General features: G+C 41.8%; 2 protein-coding genes across 2 annotated transcripts; both read left to right on the top strand.

Annotated features, from left to right (window-relative positions):
• Window positions 1–5,485: 5,485 nt before the first annotated feature.
• LOC117547845 (shaker-related potassium channel tsha2-like) lies at window positions 5,486–8,622 on the top strand. Its single transcript, XM_034218725.1, has one exon. The coding sequence runs from the start codon at window positions 5,605–5,607 to the stop codon at window positions 7,039–7,041; it is 1,437 nt and encodes a 478-aa protein (XP_034074616.1). The 5' UTR covers window positions 5,486–5,604; the 3' UTR covers window positions 7,042–8,622.
• Window positions 8,623–9,706: 1,084 nt separating this feature from the next.
• Window positions 9,707–17,470, top strand: kcna1a (potassium voltage-gated channel, shaker-related subfamily, member 1a). Its single transcript, XM_034218724.1, has 2 exons — window positions 9,707–10,280; window positions 10,933–17,470. Exon 2 carries the CDS (start codon window positions 11,184–11,186, stop codon window positions 12,657–12,659), a length of 1,476 nt encoding a protein of 491 aa, XP_034074615.1. The 5' UTR covers window positions 9,707–10,280; window positions 10,933–11,183; the 3' UTR covers window positions 12,660–17,470.
• The last annotated feature ends 634 nt before the right edge of the window (window positions 17,471–18,104 follow it).

Genomic DNA, 18,104 nt, shown 5'->3' with positions numbered 1-18,104 from the left:
CTTGAAGGGTTTTCACCCAGCTGGAAAAACATTGTTAATGTGAACACAGATGCAGTAGGAAGTTATTAAGGGTGTTTTCATCGAAACATTAACACACTTAGCTGATTGGAAATTAATCAAAAGATGATTTAATACAGAGAAAATAGAAAGACGGCGAATCCTCACACTAGTGAAAATGGAACTAGATGCCTGATGAATGATACCATTTCTGTATAGATCACCCCATTTGTTAATTGATTAAGTGTTTCAGCTATAGTAGGGAATATATGAATGTAAAGGGTATATATATTTATAAATCCTTGTGTATTCTGGTTGAGGCTCAGAACATGAGACGCACATTAAGGGTGCAATCAAAAGCCAAGAGAGTAGAATCATAAACATAAAGTTACAAATAAAGATGCAACTTTTGAGACCTTTGAAGTCATCCCTGATGAATTACCCAGCTGTGTTTCTCCTGTGAACTGATCCCCCTGCAGTTGCCCCGCGGCCTGGATTTTGGACGACACTGTCTCCTAAAAAAGGGAAATGCTCGATCAAGGAGTGAAATGATAATCCGAGGTACGCATGGAACAAGACATGCAGAAGTACTTCCAAGGAACCCTGCCCTCCGGATCTGAGGTATCCAGTTTCATCTCTCGCTGCTGAATGGCGCGTTACCTATCAGCAAAAACATGAACGTCATCAAATGACAGCAGGCTAAACTTGGTGGATATCAAAACCAAGGAACTGGCAAAGAGCTCTGTGGAAGCCCTGGGTTCAGACACCTCGGTGTGAGGAGGCTCGGTCCACTCTCTTGTACAGTGGGTAATGGGCACAGCTTGAACACAGCTTAGACTCTATTAGGCTAAAACGTTCACACCATTAATTAGATGCAGCTGCACACGCTCCTCACAACTTAGCCATATGCACCGGCTGATGAGTGAAGACTTAAATGTATGCTGTAATCCATATAAAGTTCACAGTGTGATTTGAAGATGTACTGTGTGTAGGGTCAAATCAAAACATGTTGAATCAAATTAGTTTAATCCGCCGGCACTGAGCTAGATGCCATGATGTGTATCCCTTTTTTCAAGTGATTTATATACAAGGCCCATAACTTTGACCCAGTGTATCAGTTTGTGCTGCCCTCACTGAGCTCAGGCACCTGTAGCCTTGGTGGCTGTGCTCTCAGTGCTTTGCAGCATGTTGACAATTCTCTCAGAACCAGCTAAATACATGGGTCTGGGGTAGAGATCTTCAGAATTGGTTTGGCATCCGTTGGGTCAACTCGTGGCGCATGACATGTCTTGTGAATTCTCCGGCCGAAGCTCCAAATAAACCGCCAGTGTTTGCCATCAATGTTCCAGCTCTCCTTGTGTCTCTCTGAGTCCTGTTTCCAATTGCTTCAGTAGTTTCCCTCACAACATTGGTAGTTGTTTTTAAACCCAGAATGTAAAATGGCACTTAAATGCAATGAAAGGGGTTTTGTTTTGATAACTTTTTTTAAAAATGTCGATTTAACATAAAAAGGAAAATGATTAGTTAATTTTAAGAGGCCTGTTTTTATTTTTCATACTACAATTGCTCTTCAATAAAGCTAAATGATTTCTTATCCAATTAATCATTTGAAATGTTTTTAGAGTATTAATAACTAAAATAACAGCTGCACCTCAAGATTTATGATACAATATATTAATTTTCACTGTATTATTAGCACATTTTAATACAGTGATAACAACATATTCTCATAAATCAGCCTCAGTAACTTGCACCACACACACACACACACACACACACACACACACACACACACACACACCACACACACACACACACACACACACACACACACACACACACACACACACAACACACACACACAACACACACACACACACACACACACACACACACACACACACACACACACACACACACCACACACACACACACACACACACACACACACACACACACACACACACACACACACACACACACACACACACACACACAGTACTGATAGACTCAGAGAGATTTGTGTGACAGCTATAGACCGATCATATCCCCTCATGACATATAACCTCATACTGTGCAACCCTATTTTTAACCTACAGCTGTATAGAAGTCATTGACCTTACTGGCTTTAGGTAAGTTGTTGTTTTGAATAATAAGTAGTGATACTTTATTAAAATATATTAATTGAATATTTGTTTAACTAGGAAGTCCCTTGAGGTGAAAATCTAGCACGCTACAGTTCAAAAAGAAAAAGAGCCAACAGACACGGAAAATGCATCTGTTGTATCGCTGGGTATCATGAGCTTTTCACATGGCTTTATCATTTCATCAAGGGCACTAGATTATATATAGGTCAATGGAGAAAGGTATGAGACGCCTTTCTGTCCCTAGGTCAGTGCAAACCCTTGGATACTGGTAAGGAAATTGTAGCTGTTGAATCAGAGGATCCCAGATATAGCTCCACCTTCATAAACTAATTCCTGTGTCATTCCTGAGACGCTGTCATCACCAGCCCTTCAGCCCTATTTCACTTTGAGCGGATTAGTTGAAACTGAAGCGAAGTGATCTAAAGGAGCTGTTGACTAGCACGTCTGACCTTCTAAAAACTCCCATTTAAATGTATAACAAACACACACACTTTATATACACATGAGTTCATTCACAATCGTACTAATGATGGATACACACTTACAGAAATGCACACACACACACTTTGTAAATACTTGGCCTGGTGTTTGGAAAGAGGAACGCCAAGAGGAGTCAGTGACGCAAGAGGCTGCTGTGATTACCTCACGTCTGTAAAGTGTTAGCAAGGAGCCTCATTCTGTCTATTTTTAGACAAAGACAAGAGTCAGAGGAACAAGTGTCATCAATCAACATGCTCATAAACACAAACTCTAAAAAGATACATATTTATTGTTTTTTCAGAACATCTTTATTGCTAAAAGTATGCGTTTTTCATTAAAAGTGAATGATGTTGATATAATTGTTAGTCAAATAGTAATAATTCATGTTTTTCCATCGTGCTATTTTTTAAATAAATATTGTTTAATCTTAAATCATATTAACACAATATGAAATCATGATGCTATAAATGCCAGTAGAAATCACTGATTTTCTCAAACATTCAAACAAATTGATTCCTCTGCAGAATGATAAGAAAGCACATTCTCTTTTTCTCAGTGTGAGAAAATCCACAGTATCCTGTTTCCTTGGGGGTCTCCTGCATTCATGGATCGAGCCATTAATAACGAAGGGAGGTTCCCCGCTGTCAGCATTCACCCTGCAGGCTTTATGGCATGTGTCTCCCAGGCTACGTCTCATTGCAGTCACTGTAAAGTATGCACGTAAATGCATGTCTCTCTGCATATCTAAAGGTATGTGTTTCTATAGAAAGGCCCTACGGAAAGCCCCATCACAAACATGCATGGAGAATATGTTGTTATACTGTATTTACTTATATAATAATACATGTTTGGCTATGTATATTTTAAATATATGTTATTGGGTTTAACATGAAAGGACAATAAATAATAAAAATATATATTGTTCAAAATAATAATATTGAGCCTAAAAACTATTTTTGATCCCACAAATGAATATGGAGAAAAATACCAATGTAGATGACAAGGGGAGGTTACTGTGATCTTTCCAGATCGAGGAAACTCTAATACTGCAAGTATTTTTTGGACTGACCGATTTAGAGTCGTGTCTCCATTCCTCAGATTGTTTATTATTGTTTGTTTCCTTGGTTACATTCAACGCCTAAAACCTTGGCGTGACCCATACAGTAATTTGCTGAACGCAATATGCTGACACATTAGCAGCAGGCGGCTCCGTGTCCTGACACTGACATTTTACTCTGACATCCAACCCCTTTGTTCACTAATGGAAAGGCAAAAAAAAACTGTGCTCCTTTAGGGGGGGGGGGCTGTGCTTGTTAACCTGACCATGAAAAAAAGATATAACCTCTCTCTCGTAAAAATGTGTGGTGGCATGTTGTCCCCAACAAAGATTGCCCCCATCAAGGTAATAATGCAAAGCGTTCAGGTTGGTTTTAGTAACACTGATTATCGCCCTTGAGCTATTATTGCTGCGTCCACAACTGCACTGACTGACATACCTGATGCAGCTTCATGAAGGCAATGAAAGTGGGAAAAAACAGGCTATAATTAGATCACAATGCTGCGGTACACATATCAATTCACTCTGTACACTCGGGCCAAGTCTCAACCAAACTCCAATAGGTGTATTAATCTTTAACATTTAAGAAAGTGAAACCTGAACTATTGTTGGATACACAGGGTCTATAGGGAACTGATAAGACTGAAGGTGTCCGATTTTTAACACCTTTTTTTAACACCTTCAGTGACCCCATAGCCAGGTCACTTGTCTTCTGAGGGTCCCCCGTGTTCCAAGCTGTACAATTGAGCCTTTTAAGTGCTATAAAAGGTGGGTGTTATTTCGGCCGTGGCTTTCTCAAGATGCTATCATCCCCGGTCTACTCAAGTGTCAGTACAGCCAGCACTTTCCACTGGCCGGCCCCTGGCTCTATACGAGGCCCTGCGCTTCAGAGCATTCGGGTTGTTTCATGTCATTTATTTCAAGTTATGTAGCTGCAGAAAAGAAACCCTCAATACTGTTAACATGCTGGATCTATTTGTCAACACTCCTGGTTTCTAAAACGGTGGGCTGTGACCCAAAGTAGACAACAGCCGGGTGCTGGAGGTTCCCTTGTGACAAGAATAGCCACATGATTTCATGAATAAGGGACCTCCAGGGTGAGAGACTCAGTTTCTCAGTAGTCTCTGGTAAAGTTATGGACCTTTCTCTGAACAGGGACATAGAGTAGACTGAGGAATTTAATGTGGGATATTTGTAGAAAGATACATGTAGATTTATAGCACTTCAATGATGACATTATGATTTATCTCAACTTGGAAACAGAGGAGTAGATTTCAAACCATTTTAGTAATACTGCCTACTCTTAATACTTTGATTAATTAAGTATATGATTTGTTTTTATCTTTTACTTCATTTCCTATGACTATTGATATCTAATAGGGGACTTCCCCCCCCCCAATCCTGTACAAAATGTTCCAACTTTAACCAAACTTTTTATTATCATTTTTAAGATACATGTAAAAGTGCAACAAATAAACAACAATAAAGAAGACTATTGTAAGGCTATCCCGGTACTTATAAATCAGTGCAGTGCTACAGTGAGGTGAGTGAGTGTGAGAGGGACAGCAGCAGCAGCAAGTGTCATCTGGTCTTCCAACTTGGGGAGGGCTTTGGAGTTTAAAATGGTGTGAATATGATAGCCATCGGGATAGCTTATGCAAGTGGAGATCTGTCTGCATCATTGAAAGTTGACAGTTCAGAGGCACTAATCTGACAAAGGGACGGTATAAATCAACAACTGGTCGAACATTTTTCGATATCAACAAACAAAAACAGTTGGGGAGAAAAAAAACTAAAACAGGTGGGGAGAGTTTTTCTGAGTGTGAGCGGCTGCATGAGACGGAGATTTGTGAGGACGCACGGGTAACAGAGGAGAACCCAGAGGAGGTGAGTGACGGGTTTACCCTCGGAGGGGTAAAAAAGATGACCGTGGTGTCCCAGGAGAACCACAACGACACTGTGGTCGTAACTCCTTTGTTGCAAGATGCTGCTGACTTGGAAGCAGCCGACACGGAGTGCAGCGAGCGAGTGGTCATCAACATCTCGGGTCTGCGCTTCGAGACGCAGCTAAAGACCCTCTCGCGCTTCCCCAGCACGCTTTTGGGAGATCCACGTAAACGGATGCGTTTCTTTGACCCTCTGAGGAATGAATACTTCTTTGACAGGAACAGGCCGAGCTTTGACGCCGTCCTCTATTATTACCAGTCAGGAGGGAGGCTCCGGAGGCCCGTCAGTGTACCTGTGGATATTTTCCTGGAGGAGTTAAAGTTTTATGAATTTGAGGAGGAGACCATTGAACTTTTCAAAGACGATGAGGGTTTATCGAGGGAGGAGGATCGCCCTCTGCCAACCAACATATACCAACGCCAGTTATGGCTCCTTTTTGAGTATCCAGAAAGCTCAGGACCTGCACGGATAAACGCCATTGTGTCTGTTGTGGTTATTTTAATATCTATTATCATATTCTGCATGGAGACTTTACCCGAGTTTAGAGAGGTCCCACTGGTGCCAAAAACTCATCCCAATGGGAGTATCATCGCCTTTGAGCCCAGTCCGTTCACAGATCCGTTTTTCATGGTGGAGACACTTTGCATCGTGTGGTTCTCCTTTGAGTTCACCATGAGGTTTCTGTCGTGCCCCAGTAAAGCAGCTTTCTTTAAAAACATCATGAATATAATCGATGTTGTGGCAATAGCTCCATATTTTATCACCCTGGGCCTTGACCTGGCGGAGCATCAGGGCAGCAGTCAGCAGGCAGCGTCTCTGGCCATCCTCAGGGTCATCCGTCTGGTCCGAGTCTTCAGGATCTTTAAACTTTCCAGGCACTCCAAAGGTCTCCAGATCCTCGGCCAGACGCTTCAAGCCAGCCTCAGGGAGCTGGGACTGCTCATCTTCTTCCTGATCATTGGAGTTGTTTTATTCTCCAGTTCGGTTTATTTCGCAGAAGCAGAAGACCCAGATTCTGGATTTACAAGTATACCCGATGCGTTTTGGTGGGCAGTGGTGACAATGACGACAGTTGGATATGGAGACATGTGCCCCTCCACCATTGGGGGCAAATTCGTCGGATCGTTGTGCGCCATTGCAGGAGTGCTAACCATAGCTTTACCTGTCCCTGTCATAGTGTCAAATTTCAATTATTTCTACCACAGAGAGAACGAGGATGAGGAAAATGTTGTGTATGTGCATGTCAAATGCGGGCAGCAGCAGCAGCCCTCCTTAAGTGAAAGTGATTCAAACAAAAGCAACCAATCGCTCTCCAAAACTGAGTCCTTCCAGGAGAGCGACTATTTGGAAACTTTGACGCATCCAAAAGTAATCCCAGTGGAGACATGCACAGTGAGACTGACAGAGGTATAAAACGTTGGAAGGAGTTTTTATTTCTGGTGAGTTGTCTTCCAGTGGACATATCATTAAAGCTCCTACATGCTGGGGGCTTTTACGCAATCTGTTTTAAAGTATTTTTCTAAAAGTGGAGCCTCATATGTTTATGCTACAGGAGCCCCCACCAAAGTGAGAACTGGCTTAAATGTACCGTGATGTATTAAAATGTGGCAAGGGAGGGGAGCAACAGTCAATACATGGGGAACTGTGCAGTAAAGCGATACCATAGCCCTGACGTGCAAACATTTGGGAACCCCTGGGGCACACAGGGCATAGCTGAAATACCACTAGCCGTAATCGAGCCATGCTAACAAACTGAGCAGTCAATAGAGGATCATTGAAAAACAATGTGTTCGTCTTTAATTTCTCAGTTCAGTCAAAACATTTTTTGTAAAAAGTCCCTTAAATGTTGTTTACGCACGAACCAAACTTTGATACGATCACGTATCCCAAACGAGTTACGCAAGAGTTAGAAGGAAATGGGTTTGTATTTCGCTTTGATGACTCATAACTGCTGTCCCTTTTGGAACATTCGATCTTTTTTACGTCTGTTTGGACTGTGAATTGTTGGCTTAATCCCTCAGGGTACTATTGTCAAAAGTGTACATGTTTTACATAATAACGACGAGATCACTTATCCATAGTTAAAATATACATGTCTCTTAATGACAGCATCGCTTTCTGTACTTTTCTTCCAAAAAAACAAACCTCACTTTAGGAGCCATCCCAGACTTTGTTTATTCGGAGTTTGCAGCATACCTTTATTCAATCTGATCAGGAAAGTGAGCTGTGAGCGCCCCTCTGTGGATGAAACTCATCCCTGCTCAGAATGCTGTGTAAAATGAAAACTTCAGCTTGTGTATCTCTGCACTGCTGCACATGACATTGACTGATTTAGGCATAAACCCCTGAGATCATGCTCTTTGACTGTATGGATGCTTGTGATGGTTAACTAAGCTCAGCAGAAGCCTGACTGCTCTCTATTACTGTTTACTTAGTGAGTTTTATTTTCGGCTTACTTGCAGGAGGCAGATGAGTTTGTGAAGCGTGTTTCAGAGTCACAACAAAACACAAGCGTGGGATTATTTTCTTCTCCAAAGTAGTGGATACTTTTCTCACTGATATTTTTGCATTGCCAGTGTTGTATATATACAGAGATGGAGGAAATGCTTTGGAAAGATTCAGTCTGCGATAATGGACATTGTGTTTATCAACAGTAGAAAAAACAACATTCTTTTATAGGCTTTATTGATGACCACGCTTTCTGTGTATAAAAAGCCTTGTGCATGTATACTGCGTTTTTTTGTAATTCTGAATTATTTTCTTATGCAGTTTTAATGCAAACTTGGAATGGCAACTTGTCTCTGTGTTGTTGCAATCATTCGGATTGCATTGCAGCTACACGAGAACATAGCCCACATAGACATTACAATGCAATGTCTGCATGACACGAATGCATTGTGAATTTTAAATGTAATAAAATATTTATTTTTATAATTCAAACATGTATGTGAACTTAACTTAATCCTTTTTTTATAAATAAATTATGAATCAGAACATGTATCGCTCGTCATTCTTCCCTCAGTATTCAAAGAAGGCAAACAGAGAGTCACTTGTGTCAAATAAATGCCCTTAAATTGGTTCAATATCTTTTATCACTTTTGCTGCTAAATGTTTGAAAACAAGGGCGTAGAAGCAGATATTATGTAGTCTTGCCACAAAACCAATTAACTTAATAAAATGTCAAAGTAATTAATGTTGGGGAGGGTTAATTGGCTGGAGGCACATTTAACAAATTAGACCTGATGACCTGCTCTTTTTGTTGAATGTCTCGTTTTTAAAAAGTCAGCAGACAGCTGTTTAGAGTCAATTCAGCTTTGACTCTCACTGTGTTTAGGCCTCGTGCCTATACACTCAAAGTCAATGGAGACATATGTACTATGCTGCTGTACAGTAATGACTTTAGTACATTCTGGATTATTTTGGGATTTGTAGTTTTCTGTGAGGTGAATTAATCACTGCGCTATCCGTGGTGCTGAAGCTGATCCTGTGGCCTCTGCAGTGCCAACATTCCTGCATTTCTTTCAAAACTGTCTGACTTTCAGATCCATATGCAGCAATGAGTGAAGGTTGGTGGGATGTTATACTAGTATCACAAGGTGATATTTGGTGTGAGTATATATAGTGCACATCCTGAATGCAAGTTTCATAACTATGAAGGGTGCAAACACTGTGTGCAGGACTTTATCTTTCTTATTGCTCACTAGAAAAGTGATGAAAGTTACACAATCTAATTGGTCTCACATCGGGCACATTAAAATAACATATTTAGGGGGTAGATGGGTATTATAATCTAAGCAATTTCTGACTAGTTTTTCTAAATTATTAAACATCTCAAATGTCACCCAGTGTGGGTTTAGAGGTTTTGTTACCAACTGTCCCTCTTTGCAGTGAGATTGCGCCAGTGCTGGCACACAAGTGCTCTTGTTTTTGTGGTGTGTGGAGAACTTCTACCGGCGTGCTTTAGTAGAGCCGGTCTGCATTGCGTCGAAACCCTCCAACTCCTCCTCCTCCTGCTTCTCCTGCTGCTCTCCCTCCCCTCTCCTCTCCTCTCCCCTCTTCCCCCCTCACCTCCCCTGCACTTGCATGTAAAATGCACAGCAAAACTTGCTTGACATTGTGGAGAAAACATTTGGACCTAGCTGCTGCACTCTCCGTGTCTTTTATCCTGCCCTCCGAGCCGTGCTGAAAACACATTGTGCTTGTCATCTCGTCCACTCGCAAAAAGCGGAAGATTTCTGCTGATGCAGAGATGTCTGGAAATGTCAAGGGCTCGCTTATTGCCCCTTAATGTGTCTCCCCCCCTGAATTGCAGCGCAAGATTTTCTCCTGCGGTATGCTGTGAGCTGTTCACGCACCGTGCCGCGGAGCGAGCAACTCCCGACGCTGCGGCTCTCTTTCTGTTCCTTTTCCATCCCAGGCTTTCCTCATTACACTCACCTGATTTCACATCTTGTTTTTTCTACTTGGCTTCACCTTCCTAAGACATTTGGGGGCACTTTGAGGATGGCGAAGAGCACAGAGAGGCTGTAGGCTTCTTTCTTTTTGAGGAAGGTGCAATGTAAAGTTGCCACATGACACCCTCTGCTGCCCTGCCGTTGGATGATTTTACTCGAGGATAAGACGCATTCAGGACCTTTCAAGAACAGCCAACGGTAAGCCCCGAAACTGCTGACTTATGCAATAATCATATCGGTTAGATTGTTTTCTCCTCCACAGCTGCTGTTGTTTTAATGGTTAGCTTAGACAGCTAGTGCATTGTTTTACTATCTCGTAAATGGGTTTTACATATTTGTTGCCCCGCGGAAAGCCTTTAGGCTGTTTGCAGAAACATCAGTTGGTGTATATCTGAATCAGATGCTATGCGTCACATCATAATTCAGGATGGTTTAGAGTGCCGTAGGATAAATGATGGTCATGCTCCTTTAAGACATAAACCACATCATTTATGTAAAACTAAAGTGAACACCCTTACAGAAACAGCATATGACTGTATCAGAGAAACAGGGTAAAACTGCCCATAAAATCATAGGAATATTAAAATCATCATATTATCACCGCTACAGTAAGATGATACATATTTATATTATAGAATTGCACCTCTTTTTTGTGTTTTCAACCTTTACTACCAGATAATTGCACTTATTGCAGGTTGAGAGAACTAAATAAATAAATAAAGCAACTGCAAAAAATGCTGAGCCAGCAAATATCTTGGCTGTTTGATCCCATTATTTCTTCCTCCTTCTCTCTCTCTCTTTCCCTCTCCCTCTCCCTCCCTCCCTCCCTCCCTCTCTCTCTGTGTGACAGAGGCAGCAGTAACAACAGCAGCAGATGCACAGGAGAGCAGCAATGGTCAAGTCAGCGAGAACCGCAGTGGAGCCGCACTGAGGCAAAGCAGCCAGCTAGCCCCCTCGTGTCCGGGGACGTCTTCAACAATTTAAGGGGTGTGGGAAGCTGAGGAGTGGAAAATTTGCCCCGAACCTGAATGCCTGCTCAGTCAGACTAACCGGGATCCCCACACAACTCCTCCTCCTCCTCCCCCTCCTCCTCCTTCCAAAATGACCGTGGTAGCAGGAGATAACATGGACGACACCTCGGCTGTCCCGGGACACCCTCAGGACACCTATCCCCCGGACCACAATGACCACGAATGCTGCGAGAGGGTGGTCATCAACATAGCCGGGCTCCGGTTCGAGACACAGTTGAAAACCCTCTCCCAGTTTCCAGAGACATTGCTCGGCAACCCCAAAAAGAGGATGCGGTACTTTGACCCTCTGAGAAACGAGTACTTCTTCGACAGAAACCGCCCCAGCTTCGATGCCATCCTCTATTACTATCAGTCAGGGGGCCGGCTGAGGAGACCAGTGAACGTCCCTTTGGAAATGTTCTCAGAAGAAATCAAATTTTACGAGCTGGGGGCGGATGCCATGGAGAAGTTTCGTGAGGACGAGGGTTTCATCAGGGAGGAGGAGCGTCCTTTACCCGAAAATGAATTCCAGCGTCAGATTTGGCTCCTCTTCGAGCACCCGGAGAGCTCAGGCCCTGCGAGAGTGATCGCCATTGTGTCTGTGATGGTAATCCTGATTTCAATTGTCATATTTTGTTTAGAGACTTTACCACAGCTGAAAGAGGACCCCAGGGGTCGAATGATCCCATTTGGGAACACTACTATTTATTATAAGCCAAATCTCCTCACTGACCCCTTCTTCGTCATTGAGACACTCTGTATAATCTGGTTCTCCTTTGAGCTGATTGTACGCTTTCTGGCGTGCCCGAGCAAACCGGCCTTCTTCAAGAACATGATGAACATGATCGACATAGTGGCTATCATCCCTTACTTCATCACACTCGGCACAGAGCTGGCCGAAGACCCAGAGAAAGAGGGAGTGGGGGAGCAGGCAACATCTCTGGCCATACTCAGGGTGATCCGTCTGGTCAGAGTGTTCAGGATCTTCAAGCTGTCTCGACACTCCAAAGGACTGCAGATTTTGGGGCAGACGCTCAAGGCCAGCATGCGAGAGCTGGGATTGCTGATCTTCTTTCTGTTCATTGGAGTCATCTTGTTCTCCAGTGCTGTCTACTTCGCCGAGGCAGAGGAGGACGGATCCCACTTTGGCAGCATCCCGGACGCCTTTTGGTGGGCTGTTGTGTCTATGACAACTGTGGGCTATGGGGACATGGTGCCGGTCACTATAGGAGGCAAGATTGTAGGATCTCTGTGTGCCATCGCCGGAGTGTTGACAATTGCGCTCCCAGTGCCTGTCATTGTGTCCAACTTCAACTACTTCTACCACAGGGAGACCGAGGGAGAAGAGCAGGCCCAGCTGCTGAACGTCAGCAATACCAACCTCCCCTCTGAAACCAACTCCAGCCGCCGTAGTTCATCCACCGTCAGCAAGTCAGAGTACATGGAGATCGATGGAGACATAAACAATAGCATCGACAACTTTAGGGAGGCAAACCTCAGAACTGGCAATTGCACTATAGCCAACCAAAACTGTGTAAATAAAAGCAAGCTGCTTACAGATGTTTAGAAACTAGCTAAGAACTTAGAGGATCTCTATGGGACTGTCATATGTGGAGTAGACCATCAGTTAGGAATGCTTCATTTACCTCCTCAAAGCGCTCTATGGCATTAGGCCTACAACTATGCTAAGCTATATAGAAAGGAAAGGAAAATCAAAGCTCTTAGAGTGAATGACAGGTAGATAGAATAATTAATTCTTCTGATCCTACAAATATATAGGTACATCAAAAAGAAAACATTGAATATTACGCATATACACGGCTCCCTGGAGGACGCAGAGAGCACACGGTCTCATCCAATGACGGCGTGATACTAAAATCTTATGCATGGAGTACAGAAAACATTTCAGCAAGTTGCACAATGCACCAGAAAAGTCTGCAGAGACATGCAAGCACCTGCAGCCAAGTGGTAAGCACCAAGAAGTTAGGTGACCCCCGTCCCTCCTCCTTCCTCTCTCCCTACAAAGGATATCTACTATTCAGCAAAGCACCTTATAGGAGGAAGACTGATCTCTCTTGTTTGGATGTAAACAGATGGTGATCTGCTCGCTTCACGGACATCCGCAATGCTGCTGTTTTCCAGCAGATGCTGTAATTGTGATATCACCAAGTGATTCAATGCCATGCCCTTTAGATGCAACACAGCACAATGTTAAAGTGAGCTTCACACGAGCATGATTAGAGACTTTCCATTTTGATATCGGCATGCACGAGACATATCTCACATAATGGAAAGGATGTTCTTTTGGATACCTGCCTCCATCCCCCTCTTCTCATCTGTTTTCATACCGAGTGCACTGGATGAGTTATTAATTTGAAATGCTAATCATTTAGAAGTATAGAAATTGAATGTTAAATCTTAAGGAAACAGTACATAAATGAGATCATAGCATGATAAAAGTTACCTGCATTATGGTCTATTGACTAAGGTACTTTTGTATCCTGGTATATGTAATGCATGACATGAGTATTCAGCTTGTTGCAATTCAGGCACTCTGCAGTGCCCTATTGTCAGGGAAGCTAAGGAAATCAAATTCTGGATGTTTTCCGAATTGCGATCAAATATATCCAAACCCACCTTGAGGATGCAGAGTTTCTCATTTAAAGGTAGTCAAAGAAACTGAATAAGTATTATCAAAAATGCATATAATTATAATAAGCACCAATTACAGTATTACTTCAATAGTGCAGTGCATGGACTTTCTTTGAACAAGAAAAGTTAACATATCATTAGTCATGCTTCCATTTCCACATCAAATTTGAGTACATATTGGTTAGGAATCCACTGAGAAAAGGATCAATACCAAATTTCACTTCATATTACAGAGAATTATTCTGACATTAGTTGCTAGTGCCTTTATCCCTTTCACCACCAGGACCAGTGAAAGTGCCTCTGTGTACAATGGGATTTGTGAGGTTGAGCAGAGCTGGTTTACCTTCTGTTCGAGTGTTGATATACTGTTGGTTACGATGTAAATGATGCCAGATGAGCAAGGTTGAAACAGCAGGTGATTGTGGTCAAAAACAAAAGATGATCCATGGCTGTTATGCACAACCCGGTTTTCATGCTGTCACGCACTTAATTATGCCCTTAAGCAGCAATGTATTGTACTCTGCATGTTTACCAATCCAATTCAAAAGGGAAATTCCATAGGGTTTTTAACATATTTGATTTATGTCTGTTGTTTTTCTTTCTTTTTCGTGCACCATGCATCCTTTCAGGGTCTCTACCTCAGTGAGGTCATTGCAAACTTGCTGCAGAGCTGCAAGCTTCAATGCAGGGCTTCCTTTACCATAATGCAAAATGGAACCTTAAGTGTAAACTGCAGTCATGCAACATTGAATGTGAGAGTCCCAAAGCATAGCCTTTACACAAGCACTTAGGGCAAATAGTGTATCACAATCCCGCTCCTTTTGTTCACTTAACGCTACGCACAATCAGAACATTCATATGGAGAGAGTATGTAGAGACTGCTTGACTCTCTTTACGGGAGGAGATTGACTGTTTTATATGTTGCTTTCTTTGAAGTAATGGTATCTGAAGTTACTGTTGCGTCACCTGAATGTGTTTTTAAGACGGTTTGTTATGGGCATTATTATGCACAGTGATGTGCAGCCCGCCTTTTTGCACAATCATTTTGTTTTCTAGCGCAAACATATATATTTTTTTTATTATTTCCCTGTGCTTGCTCATATGTAGTGCATTGTTTCCTAGCATATTGTTCCAGACTAACTGCAGATAGATTAGGATAAATTATGACTACTTGAAAATCTCCAGCTACTGTACATCGATCTTCACTCAGTATTGAGATGAATTGACCCAAATAATAGTAAGATTTTATAACGTACTGTACCCTCTTTTTATTTGTATTAAGCACTCTCTTGACAATGTCCTGTAAAAGAAAATATCCGCTGCAATGCAACTTGAATGTCATATATTTGTTTCTGTTAGTGCAATGGCTATTCTTTGTGGTGCTAGTACAGGACTACTGTACTTTTCCATTCTTGTCCCCGTTTTGTTTTTGTACGCTGGTTGGTCCGCTTTGTTCATTTTCTTTGATGATTTCTTTTACTGTACTGCTGAAGAGTGTCTGCCTCAGGTTGAGGTTAAAATGCAAGAGCCTTGCTAGATGTCAGTAACTTATCATGAGAGCAAAATAAGATACACATTTGTGTCAGGGATCTTCAATTTGGGTAGCGTTTCTCATACAGAAGGACATTACTAATCCCCAGTACCATATATTATATTGCTATGTATAGATTCAAGGAAATTATAGTAGTCTCGTTAATGCAGCTATCAGGAAATTGTTCACGAGTTTCTTGTACGACTGATACTTGAAGGTAGTGATGTGTGTAACATGTCCTACAGGAAACAGCTAAAAGTGAGGTAAAGAAAATAAAAACAAGCTCCTCACGTTAGCAGTGCTGTGAGGCATGTATGGATGGTGCTATGCATTCAAATACCCAACAGAAACATGCATTCTTAACAGCAATAGAATATCACCTGATTCTTAGATGCTTTTTGTAACAAAAAATATAGGAAAACAAATCTATTTTGAATGTCAGAGAAACTGCGATCACGTGACAGACAACTCACAACAGGGCTGTTTATGATCCAACCGATTGTCCTTTGTTCTGGGATTTTGTAAGGTCAGTAGGGTCGAATGTAGAGGATGACATTTTATTGGGAGAAATGCTTGAAAAGTCCAAATATAGGCTTTGTAACAGCGGCAGTCCCCATTAAACACGGAGGTCGGACTGGAGTTGTTTTTCAGTCAGGAACAAAGGCTGCTGACGGGTTCATTCGAACCTAGAACACAGTCCCAAAGGAAAAGCCCATAATGCACTTAGAGAGGATCTATCATCAGTTCACTGGACTGATCAGCTGTGTGAGAGAAAGTCAGAGAAGGTGCCTAAATTGTTTTACATATTCATTTGTCTAGCTTACCGTTAGATGCTAATGCTTCTGCAAAGAAACACAAGTGAGAAGATCAACAAAAAAAATGACGACATTAACCTAATCAAACTATAAGAAAAAAATCATGAAATGTCACGAGAACAAAATGCAATTTAGCTACAATAAGATAGAGAAAAGTAACCACTATAACCTGCAAATACGTATGAAAACAATTTTACTGTGTGTTTTTATTTTCCTCTTCTTTTCGGTGGCACTGTAAAATGATTTAGGAAGAACATGCCATAACCTGGAATATCAAAGACAATTTGTTCCTCGGGCAAGCCATGATAATGAAACTACTGTATTATGATCAATTGCTATACACTAAATGATATGGTCAAAAAGTGTACTATTATTAAAAAAATCTTATGGTTTGTCTTTTTGGTTTTAAGAAGGAAAAAAAACAGGATTCATTCAATCACAATGTTGACATTTTTCCACCGCTGAACCTACTGCTACGATGTATCTCTACAGAAACCTACTAATCGCAAAAAACTGCATGGTCGATGAAGGACTGCATGAGTTTTGCCTTTCAAACTGTGGATCAACTATAACACGGTTGCATCATTTAAAAAAAAGAGACCCTTGCTTTCATCTGCACCAAGGCTTCTTGTAAGGCCCTGTTCAGAAGTTTGTCATGAAACGAGTCCTCTGTGGGATTTCTTAAAAAGCACCTTAGCGCTGACCTCATCACTCAGATGGCGTTGGGTGTCCGTGTGATTTTCAGGTTGGGCTCTGAGTGTGAGCAAGGACATAAAGGGCTAGTTTCTCAAACCCTATCTCTATTCTAGGACTGAAACGCTCTTTCAAGTGACATTTTGCCCGTTCTTATCTCAGTCTAGACTGTAGTGATACTGCATTGTTGGAAACGTGCCCATCATGTCTAAACAGGGCCTGTGCCACACAACCTCCTCTGTACTACATTGGTTTTAAGGCATTCTTTGTGCTGAAGGTGTCGGCCTGCTTTCTGCCTGCTGAGGAGGAACAGGATCAAATGTGGGGATGTTGTGTATTGATGAGAAGATCTTGTTTGTGTTAGAAGTGTAAAGGCTATGAGTTTGTCTTTCCTGTCAAGAATGCACATTTAAACTTCGCTTGTAGGGACGTTTTTTTGGAGCAAATCTCAAAAAGGACTGTTCTGCTCTTCTTTTCATCCACAAGCAAACCAAACTCTGATTGTGTTATCTAATCCAGCCGTCATTGTCATGTTGTGTTTTACCAAGGATTATGCTACAATGTGTTCAGTTTGTCACATGATGACAAAGGCATGGTCTGTGATCTATGCAAGGGTTATTTGTTTTTCTTTTTCTCATATCACTTATGATTTCCTCTTACATTAACTTCAATAAATTTTTAAGGATCTGCTGGTGTATGCTCATTTCGGCTCGGGGTGGGGGATTGTATCTGCACTACGGACCTGCACAACAACCTCCATTAATCAAAGCATCTGCAGAAATATCCTGCAGTGTGCATTTCTCCAGACCTCGAGGTCTCAATTTAAGCGCGTCCCACCTTTGTGTTACAGTACCCTCTCACTGAAGCCATTAGCAGTGATTCACAGGGCTAATATAAGGTAATGGTTACACACTAATCCTCTTGTCCCAGGGGAGGCCTGCTTACCTCTGTCATTCCCTGCGAGTGGTTACATACCTCCAGGGCCTGAAGAGCTCCCCTCCCTGCTTCCTCACGCTCAAATCCATCAGATTGTGACTTCTGAGGTTTTGTGCATTCGCTAAGTGTGGGATTATGAAGTTATTAGAGCTGCGACAAAAATATATTGTAATTGTATTTATAAAAAAAGTAAAATATGCCCATCGCATTATTATAAATCCCAAGGTGACTTCTTCAAACTGCTGATTTTGTCTAAAAAAGTTGCATTTGAAGTATTTCTGCCTTCAAATTAAATTAAAAAAACCGCAGGAGATATTGAGTTACATTTTTGCCATCCATTTACTTAAAATATAATCTTTAAAAACATACTCTAAAGCATCTTGTT

This window comes from Gymnodraco acuticeps, unplaced genomic scaffold, assembly GCF_902827175.1.
Source record: "Gymnodraco acuticeps unplaced genomic scaffold, fGymAcu1.1, whole genome shotgun sequence".
Taxonomy (NCBI): Eukaryota; Metazoa; Chordata; class Actinopteri; order Perciformes; family Bathydraconidae; genus Gymnodraco; species Gymnodraco acuticeps.
The sequence above is the reverse complement of the archived record's forward strand: the minus strand, read 5'-3'. Positions and strand labels throughout refer to the sequence as shown.